Source organism: Rhinolophus sinicus, linkage group LG13, assembly GCF_036562045.2.
Source record: "Rhinolophus sinicus isolate RSC01 linkage group LG13, ASM3656204v1, whole genome shotgun sequence".
Classification (NCBI taxonomy): Eukaryota; Metazoa; Chordata; class Mammalia; order Chiroptera; family Rhinolophidae; genus Rhinolophus; species Rhinolophus sinicus.
Genome location: NC_133762.1, coordinates 50241514 through 50261791, shown reverse-complemented (window position 1 = coordinate 50261791; position 20278 = coordinate 50241514). Strand labels below are relative to the sequence as shown.

At 43.4% G+C, this 20278-nt stretch overlaps 1 protein-coding gene across 1 annotated transcript in view; it reads right to left on the bottom strand.

Moving 5' to 3' along the window:
- The window catches only part of ISM1 (isthmin 1), a 69667-nt gene that overhangs the window by 7412 nt on the left and 41977 nt on the right, over positions 1-20278 (bottom strand). The window contains exons 2-3 of the mRNA XM_019752054.2: positions 16196-16435; positions 7462-7726 (exon numbers count right to left, since the gene is read on the bottom strand). Coding sequence (XP_019607613.1) covers positions 7462-7726; positions 16196-16435 — 505 coding nt within the window. The remainder of the gene's footprint in view (positions 1-7461; positions 7727-16195; positions 16436-20278) is intronic.

The window sequence follows — 20278 nt, the reverse complement described above, 5'->3', positions numbered from 1 at the left end:
AGAGCCTGACCCCTGGAAGGTGCCTGGTAAGTGCTTATTGAGAATGCATACATTTGTAGAGCATGGCATCGTAGAATAATATGGTAGATAGTTTCAAAGATGACCACCACTAGTTCTCCCTGTGCATACAATTACAGAGAGAGAGAGAGAGAGAGAGAGAATGAGAGAGACTGTTTCCCCTTTCCTAGAATCTGTGCTGGCTTTGAGGCCTGGCAGCTTCTGACTTTCGCTCTGGGGAATCTAGTCACTGTGAAAAAAGCTGAGGCTAAACCTGTGAATTATAGGAAAGAGAGGAGCCACATCAAGGACCCATGACACTAAATATGTGAGTGAAGCTTTCCTGAACCTTCGAGCCCTTTCCAGTGGACCGCTGAACGCAGCTGATTCCCTCAGGAGTAGAGGAACTGCTCAGTGGGGCGCTGCCTGAACTCCCGAGCCATAGGTTCCTGAGAAATAATAAACTGCTGTTGTTTTAAGCCATGAAGTTTCGAGATGTCTAGTTATACAGAAGTAGATAACCTATACATAATGGTGAAGCCAGAGATGGTCCTTTAAGGTCAACAGCCATCCCATATATATATATATATTGAGCCAGGAACATTTCTAGATAGGTAGGATATACCATTAAATAAAACTTTCAAAGATTCCCTGCCGTGGTAGAACTAATATTTCAGTGAGAAGAGTCAGACAATAATCAGTAAACAGAAAAAAATGAGTAAATTCCACAGTAGATTAGAAGTCAGTAAACAGTATGGAAAAAGGAGAAGCAGACCAGGCTAGGGGGGCCTGGAGTGTGAGAGGGGCGGGAAAGGTTGGTATATTATCAACACGAAATTCCTCTTTTTCAAAAGTAAGAAACTAAGTCCTGGAGCGATTGGGTGACTATCTAAGGTCATAATGGTAACAGAAAGGAAAACTTGCTCTCTAGCGCTAAGCTCTTAATCTCAAAAACATGACTCTTTATGCAGCATCTCTACTCATTAATCATTTCTCCTGGTTTATCCAAACTTCCTACAGTTTTGGGGCCTCCGTCGGTGGCAAGCTCATAGCTACAGGCATGTGCCTTGCCAGGAAGGGGTCCTCTCCATTCATAACAAGTCGTGGTGATTGTTATTATGTAGGTCTGGCAAGAATGTAGTCCACACATGTTTCTACCTGAACTGTGGGCCCCGTGCCAGCCTCCCAGGCTGTTGTTTACATGGCGCTCACTCTGAACGCTCCTCAGGCAAACACAGGCCCCCAGAGTCTCCTCAGCCCATTCAGCAGAGTCGGGATGGGGTGGGGGATTCATAGTTGTGTCCTCTTCCCTAATCCAGAGCGGAGCTCTGCTCACACCTCCCCTGCTCCCGTGGGCCCCATCCATTTCTACCCCCTCCCCAAAAAGAATTTTTCCAAACTTTGATTTTCTTCTAAGAAATGGTTTTCCAACCACATGGCTAAGCAGATGTTTGAAACTACTGCTTCGTGTGAGGGATCTGGGCCTGTTTTCCCAGCCTTAGCCATCCTCATCTCTCCCAACTCTTACTAGGCATCAACATGGTAGAGCTAGAGAGACACATTAGTTTCAGAGGGAGAAACCACCGAAGTAGGGGCCGCGGCTACTCCCTCCCAGAACTTTGCAGTCTGGTATCTCTTGGTAATCTCCCTGAGAACACCAGAGAGGTGCCTGGAACTCACACCATTGCACTCTTATCAGCAGGAGCATCCAGGTGCAGTGGGGTTATAGCACACGTGAATACACTCAACCACATCCTACATGCACCACCAAGGCCTAATTTATTAAAGGGAACAACAGTAACAAGTCACAGGTAAAGATTATTATGTCTTTAGACTCATAAAAAGGGGATAAATCGGTCAGTCAGAAAAAGCTTATTAAATCACATAGGTAGAATTCATGTCACCTGTGTGCTGGGTACCAGCATAAGACAGTCTAATGATACCAAGAGGTGTCCTTCTTGACTTTGCAGAAGCAACAGGGTCTGAACCATCTAGAAATCTGTTGTGAACTTTCCTCCCCATGAAGTAATATAATATTTGGGCAATATCATCCTGAATTTTGAGCATTAAACATACCATGAGGCTTATATTGGAATCTCTGCATGAGGTAATTTCTCGTTTTGGTTTCTTGGATTGAAATTATTGGCTGTTAATACAGTGTCAGAGTATGTGAAAAATGACCTCCATAATTCCCCTCCCCATGTCCACACCTTTGGTTACTCTCTTCTCAGGCAAACCCTAGCCCAGGCCACCTGACTTGCTTTGGCCAATGGGAAAATAGCAAATGTGGTGGCAAATAGAGGTTGGAAAAATGTTCATGCTTTAAGGGTTTGTCCTCTTGCTGTACGGAACTCTTCCAACACCATGGAAGAGCCCAGGGCCAGTGTCCTGGAGGATGAGGGACCAGGTGAAGACAGGCCCCAGCCATCTCAGCAGGCCAGCTATCCAGCTGGGACCCCATTATTGTGAGTAAAGCCATCCTACACCATCCAGCCCAAGCCAAGCCAGCCCAGAACAGAAGAACAGTCCAGACAACCTGCAAACTCTTGAGAGAACATGTTTGTTCTTGTAAGCCACTAAATTTGGAGGCTGGTTTCTTAAACAACAAAAGCTAACTGTTATAAATATGCCATACAATTTTCCGTAAGATATGCTCTTTTGATGGCTAGCAGACTCTGGGACCATGAAGGATTTCTTATCCCAGTAAGTGGTATCTCCATGTCTTTATTTTAGGTGCTCACAAAGTCATTTATTTTCCAAACATTTTTTATATGGGTCCCCCAAGTTAGGTACAGAACAGTTATATAGCCAGGTGGCTAGTTATTTCTAGTGGGCCAAAAATGAAATAAAACCACCTCCTAGGGAACGTGTGTATGTCAGCTCACCACCCTGAAGCCTTCATAGCATACTGTCCCAGATGAAAGTTTCAGCAAAAACCTTCCTCTTGGGGATTTCTATTCATTCAATGTGTTCAAAGGACATGGAGGGAATTTCTGACTATGGAACAAAGGTTTGAAGGCAGTATTCCTTTCTGCTATAATAAAACAAGCTGTTCTCATTTGCTCACCTACCAGGGATCATTACTAAGAGGAGAAAATGAATGTGAGCAGCAGTAATTGCAAAGATGACAACAATGACAGTGAAAAACAGTCTCTGTGAACATTTATGTGGTGCTTTGACAGCTCCTACCTTTGACATTAAATTGCTCAGCGAGGGAAGAAAACAATGCACAGTACAGTGGGCTGAGAGCTGGGTTTCAAGGATGTCATTTGAAATTTAAAGTAGTCATTATGTTGTTTTCGAGCACTAGAGTTCTGCGGGCCAGTTATAATGTTCGGGCAACTGAAGCAACTTGGGTTTTGACTTGGCTACTGGCAAGCCTCCACCACTAATCCTAGGTAGTAGTGGCTACCAATTATTGAGGGCCTACTTTAATCAGCTGCTCTAACACACTGATTTAACTCCTGTAATAATCCTGCAAGGAAGGTGGGAGCAGCCTCCCTTTATGGATAAGAAAACTGAGGCTCAGAGAGATTAAGATACTTGCCTATGGTCACACAGATCAAATTTGGGAGAGCTGGAATTACATCTGAAGTTTGTCTGCTCTTGCCATATCCTGTTCTATATCCTGATATTCCTGCAGCTTTGATTCTGGACCAGGTTGGCCTACCTACTTTATGACACCCACTTATGTGGCCATAATTCAACATTACTAAGAAAAGTCCTTGGGGGAAAAATCACTATGCAATGTTTTATTGATATAAGGCCATGCTCAGTTAGAGAATTGCAAAGAACTGAGTCCTAACCTAGGTTACAATAAGCAGTGCCCATCCGATTTTATTATGCAGGTTGTTCTGGAAAACTCTGGCAATGGTCTATCACAATTTGACAGAAAATGATATACTGGAACTCCTGCTTTGCCCTGAGTAATAACGTCAGTATCAACAGAGAAGGTATTTAAAATGCAGTATCTCAAACACATACAGTCCAAAGTTGAGCTGACTTGTGTTTCCATGATTACAAGTTAGATTTAACTGACTTCTGTTGTATATTTTATAATTTATTCCAAAGATTCTATTCTATTTATTTTTACTTAGAATTTTTTGAAATATTCTTTGGCCATAGACATTTAAATTCTTATTAAAAATCCTACCTTCAAAAATCTGAGGTCACCCTCCTCCACAAAGACCAGTTCCTGTGGCAATTTTTGCCCGTCTCAGACAAGGCCACGGACCCTTAGGTATAGAGACGCGCACACTTTGCCAGTGCATGAACCTCACCTTCCTGGGCAATAAGTTCTCTCCCTATATCCTCCACAGCATTTAACATAGGGATAAATACTTAGAAATTGCTCCATAGTTTCCTGTTGATTGAAATAAGAGAGGACTCAGTTCATCCAATGTTGTATAGAATTCTAGAAATTACATGTCCCTTGTGAGCCGACAAGCAATGTTTCAGTCTTAATTCTTCATTCATTATGTAAATATTACTGAGCATCTACAATACACTGAGAGTCTTGTTATTCCAAGTGTGGTCCAAGGGCCAGCAGTGTCAGCTTGACCTGGGCTCCTGCCCTGGTCCTACATTTACTACACTAGAAGCTGCATTTGAACAAGACTCCCAGGTTATATGTGTGCATTAATATCTGAGAAGCACTGCTTTAGAAGTATACTGAGAGACACACTTTCTTTATAAAGTAGCAATCCTGATATCTGGTCCGATGATGAGGAAGTGTCTAAGAGAGACTCCAAAATCATAAAAGATGGGAGTTTCTTCATGGCTCAGGGATGCTGTAAGATTTAGACGCAGGGCGTCTACAGGTATCTTAAGCCCAGAAAGCTGGGGTGGGGGTGACTGTGGCAGCCACAGTAACTGCTCCAGTAGCAGCAAATTCTATCCTCTGTTGAAATGGAGGGATGTTCTTTATGTTCATGAGTTTGGCAAAGGGTACTCTGTAATAGCTTTAGATGAGAGAGCTGTTTCTAGCATTGAGCTTCAAACTTCAATGAGCATGATAATCACCTACTGACCTTGACTTAAAAAAGAAACAAAGAAGCAAAAGGCAGACAGGCTCCAGGTCTCATTGCTGGACATTCTGACTCAGTAGGAGGACAGCAGTGGCCCTCAGCCTGAGCTGCACATTGGAGTCACCCATGGAGCTTTAAAAAACACCTGGCCCCCATCTCCAGACATCCCAACTTATTGGTCTGGAGAGAAATCTGGGTATCGGGATTTTAAAAAATTCACCAGATGAATATAATGAGCAACTAAGGCTGAGAAGCATCGATCTTGAATAGTGGTGCTCAATGTACCAGAAGCTCCTGGAAAGTGTGTTTAAACATAGATTTTGGAGACCCAGTCCAGAATGTCTGATTCGGTAGGCCTAGGGGTCAGGAGACTGAAAACTTACATTTCTATCATGGTTCCAGGTGATGCTAATGTAGCTAGTTTGGGAGCCATAGTTTGAGGACCATTAGGATAGAGGGACAAGGCTGGGGCCAGGACTGGCATTTTTTAACATGTAACCAAGGGATTCTGATGCCATGGTCTAAGCTCCACTCAGAGAAACAATGTTCTGTGTGGGCTGGGCAAACAGGTTAAGCCGTAAAGCTGTGCAATGTCAGGCTGGCTCTCACAGATCCTGTGTGTTTCTCTGTTCAACAGCACCACACTTTTCCTCCCACTCCTGTCCTCTAGTCTAAGTGGCCATTTGTAAATCCACTTTACTCTCCTAAAGGATGGGCTATCCCCTCCCCCACCCCCCAGAGAGGCAGTATAACATAGTTATTAAGAGGATAGACTCTGGACTCAGACTGACTGAGATAAATCCTTGAGGTCAAGTTGCTTAACTTCTCCAAACTTCAGTTTACCCATCTGTAAAATGGGGTACCTGTCTCAGAGAGCTGATTAAATGAGCTAATATATGTTAGATGTCACGAAGAAGGATTGGTACATAGTAAGTGTTATATGTATGCTGGCCAGCATTCCCAGTCCTTCCTCTTGGAAAATAGATAAATTGGACTTCCTCTGGGAAAGGGGAAGATTTCACAGGTTCCTGGCTGGAAGGGGTATGGGAGCTGTCTTTCTGCTCCCCTAGCATTTGATCTAGTGTCACTGTCATGGCACTATTTTGCTCCCCTTGTCCATAGATAAGTGAGACCCTCTTTTGGAAAAGACTGTGTCTTACTCATTTTTGGATTTCCAGCACCTAGCATAGTGCTGAACACATGGTATACTCTTAATAAATGTCTGTTGAACAACTGAATGATGCGGCAGGAAGAAAATAGTTTTGCTGTTTTGGAAGTTGCTTAGAATCATTTATTAGCAGGCAGAGATAATTTTCCATTATACAACTGGTCTTTCTGCTGAAAAATAGGTGTCAGGGTGAGAGTGTAAATGGTGCAAGACAAGTCTTCACCACACAGTGTTTGCTCCTAACTGCTGATAGTGAGACCACAAGAACATTACAATGATAGATGCATTTGTAAAGCATCAAATACTCTGTAACAGAAGTTACACTGCCTGATTCCACAAGAAGCCTGTTTTTTCTTGTTGGAAACACAGAATACATTTCTCAGCCTCCCTTGGCTCTGTGTGAGGCCATATGATCAGGTCCTGCCATTAGAATTTGAGCAGCTGTGATGTGTGTTATCTCCAGGCTGAGGGGGTTAGAGCGTATGTGCCTTTTTCAGGCTGTGTCTCTCTTCTTAGCTGCTAGGTCAATACAGAGCATCCAGTGGATAACTCTTAGGCCCTTACAGTTGGAGCACCAAGATGGAAGGAGCCTGGGTCCCTGAATGACCGAGTGGAGCTGAGTTCCCCCAACCCTGTCTCCCATCCCAACTCAAGTGAAAAATGAACTTTTATTATTTAAATTACAGAGTTTGAAAGTTGTTTGTTACCTCCCTATCCTACTCTAAAAGCATGAGACCCTAGAAGTCCCAACTTGGGATCTTGAAATTTATTTGTGGGCAGCCTTACTCAGACAACCTGTGAAACACATGTTCATGTGGATTCCTAAGGGCCATGACACTGCCAATGTCAAACATAACACAGTGGCCTGGTCAAAGGAAGCTGGTGAACACATCTCTTCTACTAAATTTATTTTCAGTATGAATTTTTACAGTAAAATATGCAAGGAAGCTGATTTGGTGATTTCTTCATTTTTAGAAATAAAACTAGTTTGGGGGGGGGAAGGTAAAACCTCAAAGACCCCTAACTAACTAACTAAAAAAAAAAAAATCTCTCCTAGGATAATTGGTATGATTTTAAAATTATAGCCTTTCCAGAAAAATGTGGCTGCTGGTGCCTCCTTGGGGCTTCTGCGGAACAGAGTCTTTATGAGGTACACCTCATAGAAGACCAAAAGCCACATACTGTAAACTGGGTTTTGCTTGGCTCCATGTCCTTATCATCCTCATTTATTCTCCCCACCAATTTTATATTACTGGGTGGTAAACTCACCATATTCTGGCTGCTCTTTGGTTTCAAAAGTCCGGTGGCCTGGGGCCGGACGGTCCCACCCCCTGGGGGGGTTGAGGAAGTTGCTGTCATCTGAGGTACTGTCGTACTTGTAGTCCTGGTCCCCGCTGTTGGCCCTCGCCAAGGACAAGGACCTCTGCCACCAGGCCTGCCAGTCGGGGGATGGGACTGACCAGCTGGGCTTATTCTCCGGATGCTGATCTTTATCTGCTTCAGAGTCAGGACCGTCCACCACCTCTATGGTGACCTGAAGAATTCAGAATAGGCCAGGGTCAATGAGGAGTCACTAGCCTCCAAGCTGGGTGACCCTTGGAAGAAAGTCTGAGAGAGCAAAGGCAAACAATGGATGTGTCCCTCATGAGCGATAGCCACAATTGCATAGTGTTACAGATGGAAGGGAAGACATCCAGGGGTGGTCCAAATGAACCCCAAGACTAGAGAGAACTGATGTACATGGGCCTCAAGGTGGGAAGAGAAAATTCATCAGTAGGGTCACTGATTTACTGATGACCAGATTGCTGGGAAGTCTTTAATTCAAGGAGTCAACATGTACTATCTATGTTCCTGAAGTGACACAAGAATAATTATAATAAAACTGAACACTTATTGAGTACTAACCCTGCACCAAGCACTGTTCTAAATGCTCTCCATATATTAACTTATTTAATCTTCATAACAACCTTATAAGGTTGGTTGATTGTCCCCTATGGTTGATTATGTGCAAAGATATCCCTGGTAATTTCTCCCATCCTTGTATGTGTGTGCCACACCTCCCATCAAGAGGTGGAGTTTATTTTCTCTCCCTTTCTGTCTATCTGGGCTGGCCTTGTGACACACTTTGTCCAGTAGAATGTAGTAGGTGTAACAACATGACAAGCCTCATGAGGTCTTCCAGCCTCCATTTTCATTCTCTTGGAGTGTCCCTACCATTCTGTAAGGAAGCCCAGCCTATATTACTTTGCATATGGAGCATGTGAAGAGGGAGGCCATGGAGAGGACAACTGAGGCTTCTCAGCCAATGGCCAGCTCCACAGCTCCAGTGATGTGAGTGGGGCCATCTTGGATCCTCCGGCCCAGTTGGGTCACCCCAGCTGATACCATATGGAGCACAGATGAACTCTGCCAGCTGAGACCTGCTCAAATTCATGACCCACAGGATCATGAGCAATGATCATTGCTTCACGTTATTAAGTTTTGGGGTTGGCAGCAATAGATAGCTTTTTACAGACAGATAAACTAGCACATAGACGTTAACAACTTGCCTAAGACCACATAGCTAGTAACTGGCAGATGTGGGTAGTCTAGCTCCACAGCCCATGCTATTACCAACTTTGCCACACGTGCCTCTCAAAAAGTAAATACAGGTATTGTCTCCTTATACAACCAAGGGAGCAAAGAGGCCACAAACGCCGATGAGGCTGGATGCCACAGGTTGTGTAGTGATGTGAGCACAAGGTCCTCAAGGTCCAGACTTTCACAGCTGTGATTTTTCACTCATCCCATAGTCTAGACCCAGCGTGTACATTCTTCAACTGACCCTCCGGGTCAAAACAGATAGTTCCAGAGGCAAGGTCAGAACTTGCTCTTGAATTTAGTGAGCCTAATTTGGAAGTCACAGGTCTAGAAGAATGCAGCTTCTTGGCTCTGAGAGACAATCAACATAGAGAAACTTGTTTCAAAAATATAATAAAAGATTCATTGGGTTCCTTTGGCCCTCACATAGCTCTTGCAACACCCCCTGGATGAGTTATGTGCAAATGAATCAGAAACATGTGCTCCAAGTAATCAGCGCAAGATGTACTGGGCAGATGGATTTCTAGTTTTGCCCTAACCCGACATCTGAGAGAGTTGCTGGGATGCTCTGCCAAATTACACCAGGGTGTGCCCATCCTGAGACAAACAGCCCCTTCCTTTTGTGTGAGGAATGGGGAGGTTTGAATTCTACTCACTTTGATAGTCAAAGGAAGTTGCCCAGCTGATGATGGGCCTGGGCTGTGGCCTTGTGTGGTCCAAACACAAGGTCAGGAGTGTAGCCTTCAATCCCAGAGTATACTCGGGCTGCAGCAGGTCAAGTGCATCCTTCCTCTGGTGTGGGATGCCTAGAAGGGCACCATCGGCTTTATTCCATGCTGCCATCATTACCCCCATCTTGTAAGTATCTCTTGCATGCTTATAAATAATTATGGAACTTTTAGCAACCCCCAAAAAGATAAAAAGGGAAGAGAAGAAAAGGAACACATCGTATGTCTCGTATCAATGCTGTTTGCTAGAATAGATGGTTGCTGAAGAGTGACAGTGATCGGGACCCACACGCAACCTTGGAAGGACAAGTGCAGCAGAAGTGCACAGATGGATGGGGCAGAACCAAGCCAGACAGTGACAGGGCAATGCTGAGCCTTTGGAGACATAACCTTTCTCCTCTGCAGTCTCATCCCCTTTTGCCTGCAAACAGAACAACTGAGCCGCAACAATCGTCTGCAAGGCTGTTAAGGGTCTTGGAGGGGAGAAGCTGCCAAGAGCCAGGCAAGCCTGCAATTATGGTAATGAAATCAGTCTCTGGGTAGAAGATAAGGGGGAACATGCCCAACAGTTTTGGTATTCCATTTGTATTCAGACTGGAGTCAAAGGGATTGCCTAAACAAAACGTGCCCTGCAATTTCTCCAAGCTGGGAATAAAAACAATTTCATGTTTTAAGCTATTACCGTCAATACGATTTTTTTTCTTCCAAACTGCTGTTCAGATCCAAACAAAATAGATTTGTTGCCTAGCCAGGCAATGAGTAGCAAAATACGAATTTACTCCAAAAACTATATCGATGACAAAATCTCAACAGTTCAGAGGTTTCTTTTTTCCCTTTCATTTTTAGCCACTGCCTGAACTGAATTAAACACAAAAGATGTACAAACCTTAGGATCCACCCTTCCTTACAGTTAATATGGAAACCTCATACTGATATCAAAAGAAGAAATCTAATCTTGAACCTGAAATTTCATAGGCATACAATTAAAAAGACTTAATGAGCATGATCAATGACTTCTCGAATGGGGGGTTTTATGTTTCCTGTTGCTCTCATTCTATCTACATGTTCTTTAGCATCAAAGAGTCCTTTTATAAAGATGTCTTGAACAATAATCAATGTGATGAGCTGAAGGTGTAGGAGTGAGCACAGCAGGTTTCCAAGCTGATAAAGACTCTAGATCTTACCATCCTTTCTCTTTCTTAATGCACACAATGGAAGTATCTTAGTAGATTTGTGTCTTCTGGACTTTCCTACGGCGTGATCAAGAGAGTAAAAGAAAGAAAACTCTTTCAAAATACCCAAGTTCAACTTTTGGCAGAACTCACCAGTTCCAAGCAACAGAGTTCAAAATTGGTGCCAATTTGGAGAATTCTGTCCAAAATCAGGAAATGAGGATCCTATGCAACCTTAATAGATTACATACCCTCCTTCCTTGACAATTGCCACAGAAAGAACATAAAATGAACCAGGAATATATATAATCCCCTCCTCTAAGGCCCACTAATGCTCTAAAAACAACTCTGGCAACCCCAGCTAATTGTGGCTAATGCTTTGACACTTGCAGCGTGCTTGCTGAAATATTATTGCTTGTTCTACACAAGTGAGACCTAAATTTCAGGCACAGATACTGGCTTGGTGAATTCAAGTTTCCAAGGTGAACAGCAAGGAAGGTGTAGAGCTGTTCTCAAAACTAGCTCTTCCGATTCCCATTATTTTATATACGTTTCCTCTGTCTTCTTCACATTGTCACTGACGGGCCTCTGTCCATTTGGGAAGCTTACCGTATACCTGGCCCTGTGCTAAGTGCTTCCCATGCATGATTACATTTCATCCTCACAACAACCCTACTCCTGTGCAGTACTGTACTACACAGGTACTCATAGGTGGTATTATCCTTCCAGTTTCACAGGCTAGGAAACTGAGGCATAGAGAGGTCGAGTAACCAGCATGAAACCAAAGAAGCCAATCAGAGTCTGAACAATACAGGCTTTTCCCATGGGCGTGTGGGCCCATGTCTTGGGCACAGAAATTTCCTGGTTGTTACTTAGTCAGACTTGCCATTCCAAAAGTATTTTAGAGAAAAAGAATGAAGGGAAATCAGAAGTAGAAGCACGTACAATATTTATAGCTCTGGCCAACTCATCTGATTGTATCTTGTGGCACTCAAGCGGCCTATGGCCATGTAAATACATCTGTGCAAGAAAAAGAAGGCCTTCAGATGACTATTTTTACATGTCTCTGAATGGAAGAAAAGAAATAAGCATATTAGTTGAAATGAATACTAATCTCAGCTTGATCCAGAAAAGAGAAATATTTGTTTGTGAATAGCTACTGTGGTAATGAATCGATGCAGTAAGCCTAATAATGAGTTTATTTTAGAGATTTTTGTCTTTGCTATCTGACCATCAGCTGCAGACCAAAAATCCAGCCAAGGATATTAAAGTTCAAGTCTAAATTGTCCTGGGGGATCTACTTTCTTTCCTGAATGATTTATTTATTTATTTTTTAAAACAAAACCCAACTTCTAGTATTGTTTTAAATTTAATATGGAGATTGGGTTCAGGGGTTTGAGGCTATTTTTTTCTATTTTGCACAATGTTGTTTTTTTTCCCCAATCACTTACACAGCCTAGCCAGTCTTAAAATGGAGAGCCTGATCCACTTGGGACAGAGGCCACCTGGCTTAGGGGGATTTTAAAAAGTTCTGAAAAACAGGGCTTTTTGAAGGAGTTCCCTTCCTAAAAGTCAAGAGGCCCAAGAGGGATGTGGCCCTTTGCCCGGGCTCAGCATTGTCACTTTGGAAAGGTGTGGGCTATTTGGCAGTAGGGACAGTGGACTCCAGCCCTGGAGCGTGGGAAATGCTTCCAGACACTGGAGGGCTTGGGGCGGGGGCGAGGGGGTGGTGTGTTCATAGAGAGGGATATCGAATTCCTGTTCAGCTCCCCGGCTCCAGGCTCCAGTCAGGACTAACTACGTGGGGGTAAGGGGCAGGTTGCCAGGGAAGGGGGGAGACAAGGCCCCCGGGCCCTGGCAGCGGAAGCCAACCCACTGATGCGCCCTTCACCTGTCTTCACTCTGTTCCCCAGGGAGAGAAAATGCTTTCAGGGAGCCGCGGTGACCAGCAGGGCTGTCTGCTTGGATGAACTGGCCCGTGTCAAACCAGTGGATTTCAACAAAAGAGCAGTGCTGGCGGGAAGGGGCTAGGGCTGCCAACACGGAAACCATCACCCCCTTTTAGGAAGCACCTCATCTTTTAAGGGACCACCAGGGAACTGGTTTACTCAAGTGCAGTGGTGCACAGGGCTGCAGCAGCCAGCAGTGTGTGTGTGTGTGTGTGTGTGTGTGTGTGTGTGTGTGTGTGTGTATGCTCGTGTGTAACATGCATGCACACACACATGCGCAGATCTAGGGCTGGTGCTTCCAGAGGTAGTAGCTGCTTTATTCTTTCTTTCAACATCTTTATGAATGACCCACATTAACCTTTTGTTGTCTTCTAGAAAGAGAAGGCCAGAAATGCAAGTCAATTTTCTTTTCTTTAGGGCCAACAGGTCATCAGATCAATAAAACACAGGCCACCCCACCCCTCAGTACTGCCTGCAGAAGGTTAGTAGACACGGGGATTGTGCAAAGGTGAAAGGCAGTGACCTGATTGGGCCGTGGGCAAAACGACAGCATTGGCCTAGTCTTTTGGGGGTTTTGACTTTAATGGTATCTGAGTTGGAGTTTCATTAGTTTCTAATCTAAATACCAATAACCCTGATATTCGGAGCTTTGGGGAAATCTATGTTCTTGGGGGCTATGTTAATCTTGCTGTTCAAAGGGTAGCTCAAGAAAAGTATGGTGACTTCATAGGGACGGCGCTGTCCCTCTTCCAACCCTGTTTTCCAAAGCATTTCTTTTAGAAGCAGCACCTGCAGGTGAACGTCTTGTTCTTGTGCGGGTGTGAAGGTAGGACAATGACAACAAAGCAATGCTTGTTACTGTTCACCTGTTAAAAGTCTATATATGAAGAGGCGGCTTGGGGTCTCAGAGGAGAGGACGGCAAATAATTTCCACTTGTACTACCTCTGCAGCCACACCTTTAGGGAAGCTGCATTTGATAAAAGTCCAAGATGCTTTGCCAGAGAGAACCACATGTGGCCTCATAACTCACCCTCCATTTAATTCACTGCTCCCGTGTCTCATTCTAGTTCTCTCCATACCCATAAGCTCCAACAGCCTCCTCACCCCTCAAGAAGTCAGGTGGAATTGTTCTGAAGTATTGTTTACGTCCCATCCGGCTAAGCTTATGATTTAAAACGAATTCCCAACTTTGCTGCTTTCTGAGTTCATGCACAGCTCCATCACGGGGCTGCAGAGGGCTGGGCACTTCGCGGTCACCCTTTTCATCTTTTTGGAAAAGTAAACTGGGTTTCCCAGCTCTGTGGATCCCAACCACCTTTGTACCACTGTTGTACCACTGTTCTTTCCTAACATTTAGGTAATATTTTAAAAGGGCCCAAGTGTGGTCTGAGTGAAGAAGTTTGGGGATTTCCTGACTGATTAATTTATCTGGGAGAGAGAAATTCTGCTTGAAAGTCGGTTCTTAGGTGAAGCCCTGTGCACTTAGTAACATTTCAACACGGGGAAACTCTCCCTGCAGCCTTCCATTCCCCTGCATCCAGGCATGTTCTTATAATTTTACATTAGAAATTCTTAAATCTATTACACTAATAGCTCAATCCTCAGCATTAAGCCCCACAGTGACATTTCCCACCTCTAGGAAGAAATGTGAGCCATAGCAACCGTAAAATTGTTTCGGGCATGGCCTAAGCACCTTTGGGGTAAGGGCGGTCTCGTCCTGGGACCATAAAATCTATAAACAAGGAAAGGTCACTTCCTGCAGATGAAGGCATGATGTTGAGCAACAGTAAGGAGCTGTCTGTGCTTTTGCTTTCTTTTGCTTTCCAATCTGCACCTCCCCCAAGTGAATCCTTTATTCTTCTTCAAAGAGCCATGTGGCCAGTTCCTGGAGAGACAGCAGTGGAGCAAAAGGCCTGTTTTTCCAGTTAATCAATTAGAACAATACAAGACTCATCAGAAATATTAATTGGGGCTTGCAGTGATTTCTGCACATGGGTTGTCAAAGAATGACCTCCAAAACATTTTTCACCTCTGCACCATCCACACTGACTGCCCCACCCTATGTCTTCCCATCTATTTAAGCTGCCCACCAGGGAACACAGTATTTTTTCCTCATCTGTCTCCATGGTCCCTCTGGCAGTCTTTGGTGTGAGCAGAGATTTTCACACCTATGTCATTTCCTGGAGAAAAAAGTCCTTACATTTCTTAATCTCACAGAACATAACACAGCATTTTGTACGCAGTAGGGACTGTTTGATGTATTCTAATTGAGGTGTATTCCCAGTGACATTCCTTAGCCACCATGACACTGGTGTTATAAGCAAAACAACTCTGGCCAAAGAAACCTGATCTGAAATGGTGTCATGCAGAGAGTGTCAGTCTTGAGAGAGAGAGACAGTTAACTTAATTAAGGATCAATTGCTCTGGGGTCAGGTTCAGGAACTTTCTGCTGTGTAAACTAATTGTAATTTGATGCAGAGAGGGAAAATAAGGAAAAGCTGTCCCTCCCCAAGTGAAAAGAATTGAGAGCAAAGCTTTAAAGTCTGGAAGCAGACAAATGAGAATAGGAGCTGCATATGGACAAGGTCGCCCAGGAGAAGAACCATTGGTCCTCAGCTGTTCTGGGACCATTTCTGGGGAGAAACAGTTGGAAATTCATGCAAAATCCAAAATTAGGAGTTTGTCTCTGAAACACAGATTGGTAGAGTAAGTATTCTTGCGAGTCTGAGAGCCCGGAGTTAAGCCCCCATGTGACCTTGGACAAACCAGGTAGTAACTTTCTGAGTACTGGTTGCATTATTGATAACACTGGGAAAATGACATGTGCTTCATCTCTTTCATGAGGGTGTTGGGAGAGTCAAATTGGATCAACATTCGCTTTGTAAAATATACTATGCTATTTCAGTGTAGATGAGTATTATAATTTTCAATCCCAGGCAACCCTTTCCATAAGCTCCTATTTCCCTCACTTCATCCCATCCCATCTTGGTGGTATGTACTCATCTGTCCCTTAGGAATTTCTTTTCTCACCTCCCTTCCTCTTATTAAATTCTTTTTATGAGTCATTTACACTTTAGAGCAACTGAAGTGTTGTCACCTCCTGAAAGAATTTCTGGTGTCCAAGGCAAGTGAAAGAGGCATTTAAAGGAGAGTGCTTTCTGTAGTACCTTTGAAATCATACTATGATTTGCCCAGTCTACTCACGTGTTAGATTGGCCCTTTCCTACAGCTACCGTATTTCACTAATTTCAGGGCAAATTATTTATTTTGTTTTGTTTTTCCATTTCAATGTCTCTGATATTAGGAAGTATCTTATAATAATTGGTGTGTCATATTTTAATTAGCAATGGTTTCTTTTTTCTTGTAGTGGTCCATAAGATAATGGTGCATCTCACTATGAGTGGTATTACACAGATCTAATACAACACTGTTCTTATAGAGATTACATGATCATAAACAGGATTCATTAATGGGTTAAAAAAATGAGATAAGGCAGCAGTTACTCTGAAATCAGATCGGGAAACAGAGATGGACTGTTTCATTTTCTTTCACCTTTCAGCTGCTAAGTCTTACCTGGATATTTGGATTCTGCCCATTGATATCAGCTTTGGAAAGATCTGGAAAGTTTGGAAGATCAAGGAGAAAGGATCTGGGGCCATCTCTTTGCAACGCAGGGTGTCCAGCCTCTTGCTGGAATCGCTGTCTGGGAAGGGGCTGGTGTACAGCCTGGTCGTCCAGGTGGCCCCCTGGTGCTTCTTTGGAGAAAGGAAAGCTGGTTTCTGGTGTAGAGTCACTTTCCACGTTGAGGTTATTCTAAAACAAACAAACACATGAACAAATAAATAGGAGATGTATGATTTAAAAATGCCTCCCTTAACAGTCCATTAAATTCAGGAGCAAGGACAGTCACAGTGGCTGCAGTTCAGTCAGGATGGTATTCTCAACTTATTTTCATTCTTCATGGTTTAATTTCTCCATCTTCAATAAGCCAAACCATCAGGAAACTTCTTCTAGCCTGCTACTTGGGAATTTTCTGAGGATAAATGAGTTATGGGCTATTTATTAAACATTAAACGCATTAACACAAACGTACTATTTTGAAGGAGAACAGGTGCTCATTTAGAACTAGAATCAAATTATGGTTTCCTTCTCACAATGACAATTGATTAACCACTCCGGCCTTAGGTATGACCATAGAGTCCCGAGTTTGTTTTTTTGGTGCGGCTCATGGAACTAAAGATCTGACCAAACTGGATAAAATAGTTGAGCCAAATCATTGATTATATCCATCCATCCATCCGTCCATCCATCCATCCACACATCCATCCACTCAACAAGTACCAATTACATGATAGGTATAGGAGATACAGCCATAAAGAAGAAAGACATGAGACTTACTCTCTTGGAGTGTACATCTAGTTCAGAGGAATAAACAATAAATATATGGATAAATAAATAAAAGCGTATCAGAGAGTGGTGTCTACTAAGAAGAAAAAGAAGAAAATGAGAGCAGCCAGAGACAAGAGTAGATAGGTAGCTAGGGAAAACTTCTTTGAGAAGGTGACATCTGACACGAGGTGACATCTGAACAAGGGAAGAAGACACTCTGCAAAGATCTGGGAGAGTAAACTCTAGCAGAAGGAATAACGAGTAAGACAGTTCTGCTGTGAGGATGAACTTGGCTCACTTGAGGGACAGAAAGAAGGTCAATGGTATGGAGTGAAGTAGGGAAGAACGGCATGAGATGAAGACGAAGAGGTGGGGATAGCCAAAGAAAAAGTGACAAAACGGCATTCTAAAATTTAATGCCATTATTCTGAAAAGTGCAAGTCTGTTGTTTTTCCCAGCTAGTGAAAAATGTCTCTATTTAGTTGTCACTTGGGGAAAATCTTTGCAGTGATTGAAGAATGTAGAGTTGCTGGACGTCTTTCCCAAACCAGCCCTTCTCCTAGCATTCTCTCTGGACCTCTCATTGGAGGCTTCCTCCATCCCTTTGGGGATGGCATTTTCATGTTTACTGGTGGAGGGAGATGTGGAGATAGAATTTCACCAGCGTTTGGGTCAGTGGTTAATGTTCTTGTTGTTCTTGGGCATGTTTTGGGGTTTTGGAGCGTATATTCCAGCACACTGTCTCCACACACACTCCCTGCCCCCTACCACAATGCCTCTGACCCAGCCAAAGGGTTACATCTGGTATCAAAACCCTCCTGACTCTGAGTCCCCAAGGTCGAAAATGGCCTGGGGATGAAACATGAAGAGATAAATGTCTTCTTAGAGAGCTAACCTGAGGAAATGGCTTTTTCTGTATCTCTTTAAACCGAAGTGGAGCTGAGGAATAAACTCACTGGTGCAGAAACCAGCTTTGTGAATGTTCCAGGAGGCCAAGAAGAGGGCTGAGATCAACAGCATATCTGCTGTCTCCAGTTTAAAGCACACAGTTGCAGAGGGGGAAGCTGGATGCTCCTCACCATGTTTTTGCTTGCCCTGCCTCTTTGCTCAGCTGTGGCTGGGGGCAGTGTCTTTGTTCACCTTTCCAGCCATCTCTCTGCCATGGTTTTGTCTCCTGGCACATCCTCATAGAGGGAGTTGTCCTGGCATTCTCAGGCATTGCTCAATACAACAGAGGCCAAATGTCTTATGCTGAGATTGAGTCCAGTACATGGAGAGAGAAAAAGAGAAAGAGATGAGAGAGAGAGAGAGAGAGAGAGAGAGAGAGAGAGAGAGAGAAATATGCTACATCTTTCCTCAACATAAGACCTTTCTTATATAAGACCTTTTCTCAACAGCCCAAGAGGAGAAAACTGAATGCATTTTTTCCCTTACTCTTCTCCCTGGATCCCCAACCCTAAAACTTCTCCAACAGTGTTAGTGAAGACAGCTGGATTCTCATGGAAAATTTCTTGCACAGGATTTGGGAATGTAAGTCTCGGAAGGGGCCCAGGATTTGCCTGCCAATTGCTTGAGGGAACCCCTGCAAATCTAGCCCTAACTGCATGGTAGCAACTGGGACATACTGCTTAACTGGGTTAAAAATGGAGCTCTCTTTCTTTTCCCCTGTGATGAAGTACTCTTTCTCCTATTAAATTATATTTTAGAAGAAGAGATAAGAAATGTACTTTTGCTGCTATTTGGCATTTTGCTTAGATGGCTGCAAAAACAAGAAGTGAATCTGATTGGTTCCTTGATCTGACTCTGGAATTTGTCTGGTAGGAGATACATCACCACAGAGTGATCCTAGCCCAGCCATGCACCAAGAAAACCCCTTTTCTCTGTGGCTCAATGATCCCTCATGTAAAACAGAGTAGATACATGAAGAGTCCTGCACCCTGCCAGGTCACGATAACTCAGGTTGGTTAGTATCTACACATGAAAAGAGAAGTACAGAGTTAGGGCAATTGGCTGAACAATTCAGGCCACAAGTGCCTCTGCCGGGAATAGACTGGGGCTAAAGTATGTTTTGGCTTGAGTTAGGCATGCAATTATGGCATTTCTCCATCTTTTTCCAATCCTGTCCCCTCCCTACCAGCTCCTCCCTCCCCCCGCCACCCAAGTTCAGTTTTTGTAAAGGATTTGGAAGATAGAATGTAATAAAGAAATGCTAATCACAATTGCATCTCCTCTAAAACATATTTAACTGAAAACCTTGCAGAGGCATGTCCCCAAACTCTTCAGAAACTAGAAGCCCTAAGACAGGGAAAGGTGTATTATAATGGCTCAAGTAAAATGAAACCCGACTTTATTCAACCAATAAGAAGATTCGGGAGCAGCCATTATTTTGGTCATCTAGATTTTAAATCTGGGGCAGGAGATGGCAGACGGGATCTGCTACAATACAAGAAAAGGCCTTTTCTTCATCCCTTCTTAAGGACACACTGCACATCTTCCTTGCAGAGGCTCCATCGTACGTCTTGTTTGATGAACATCACTCTTTTCTCACCAAGCTGACTTACAAGATTTAAATAGTTTGTGTTTTATCCAGGAAAGTTAACATTCTTCCTTGAAGACAATAATGTAGGACAGTCCAAGAATTGAAGAAAATAAATGTCACCATTCTTTCCCAAGTGCTACAGGATTCATTTTGCCTACATTCAAGTGACGTGAGGGGGTCTGCTCAGTTTGGGAAAATATTTCTTTATGCACTATGTCTTTGAGTTGATCTTTAATCTGTGACAGCGGTGCAACTCCAGCAGCAATGTTCTCTCTGCAACTCTAATTTGAGAGTTGTGATTGCCAGTAAAAAGAGAAACAGAAAAACTAAAGGTATATACGGTTTATACACATGCACTGTTCAACCACTAAGGCAGGTTGTCCAAATTGTCGAGCTACTGATGATGCTACCCATCTTCATGCATGGCTCCTGTCCCTCCATTATTTTACAGCTTATTCTTATCTAAAGTAGTGATAAAGTAATAATCAAATCTTAGTAATAATAACAATAACAGTAATAATAAAATAAAATAAAATAGGCTCCATGCTCATGCAGCTTAGCATTTTGCCTTAGATGGTAGTATTGTGGTAAATGTTGCAATTGACTACCCAATATCTATGCCACTTTTTCCTACTCAGTGTTTGTTTCAGGTGATAGTGCACGGCTAAAACTACACTTCCCAGCATCCACTGCAGCTAGAGATGACCATGTCACATAGTCCTGCCCAA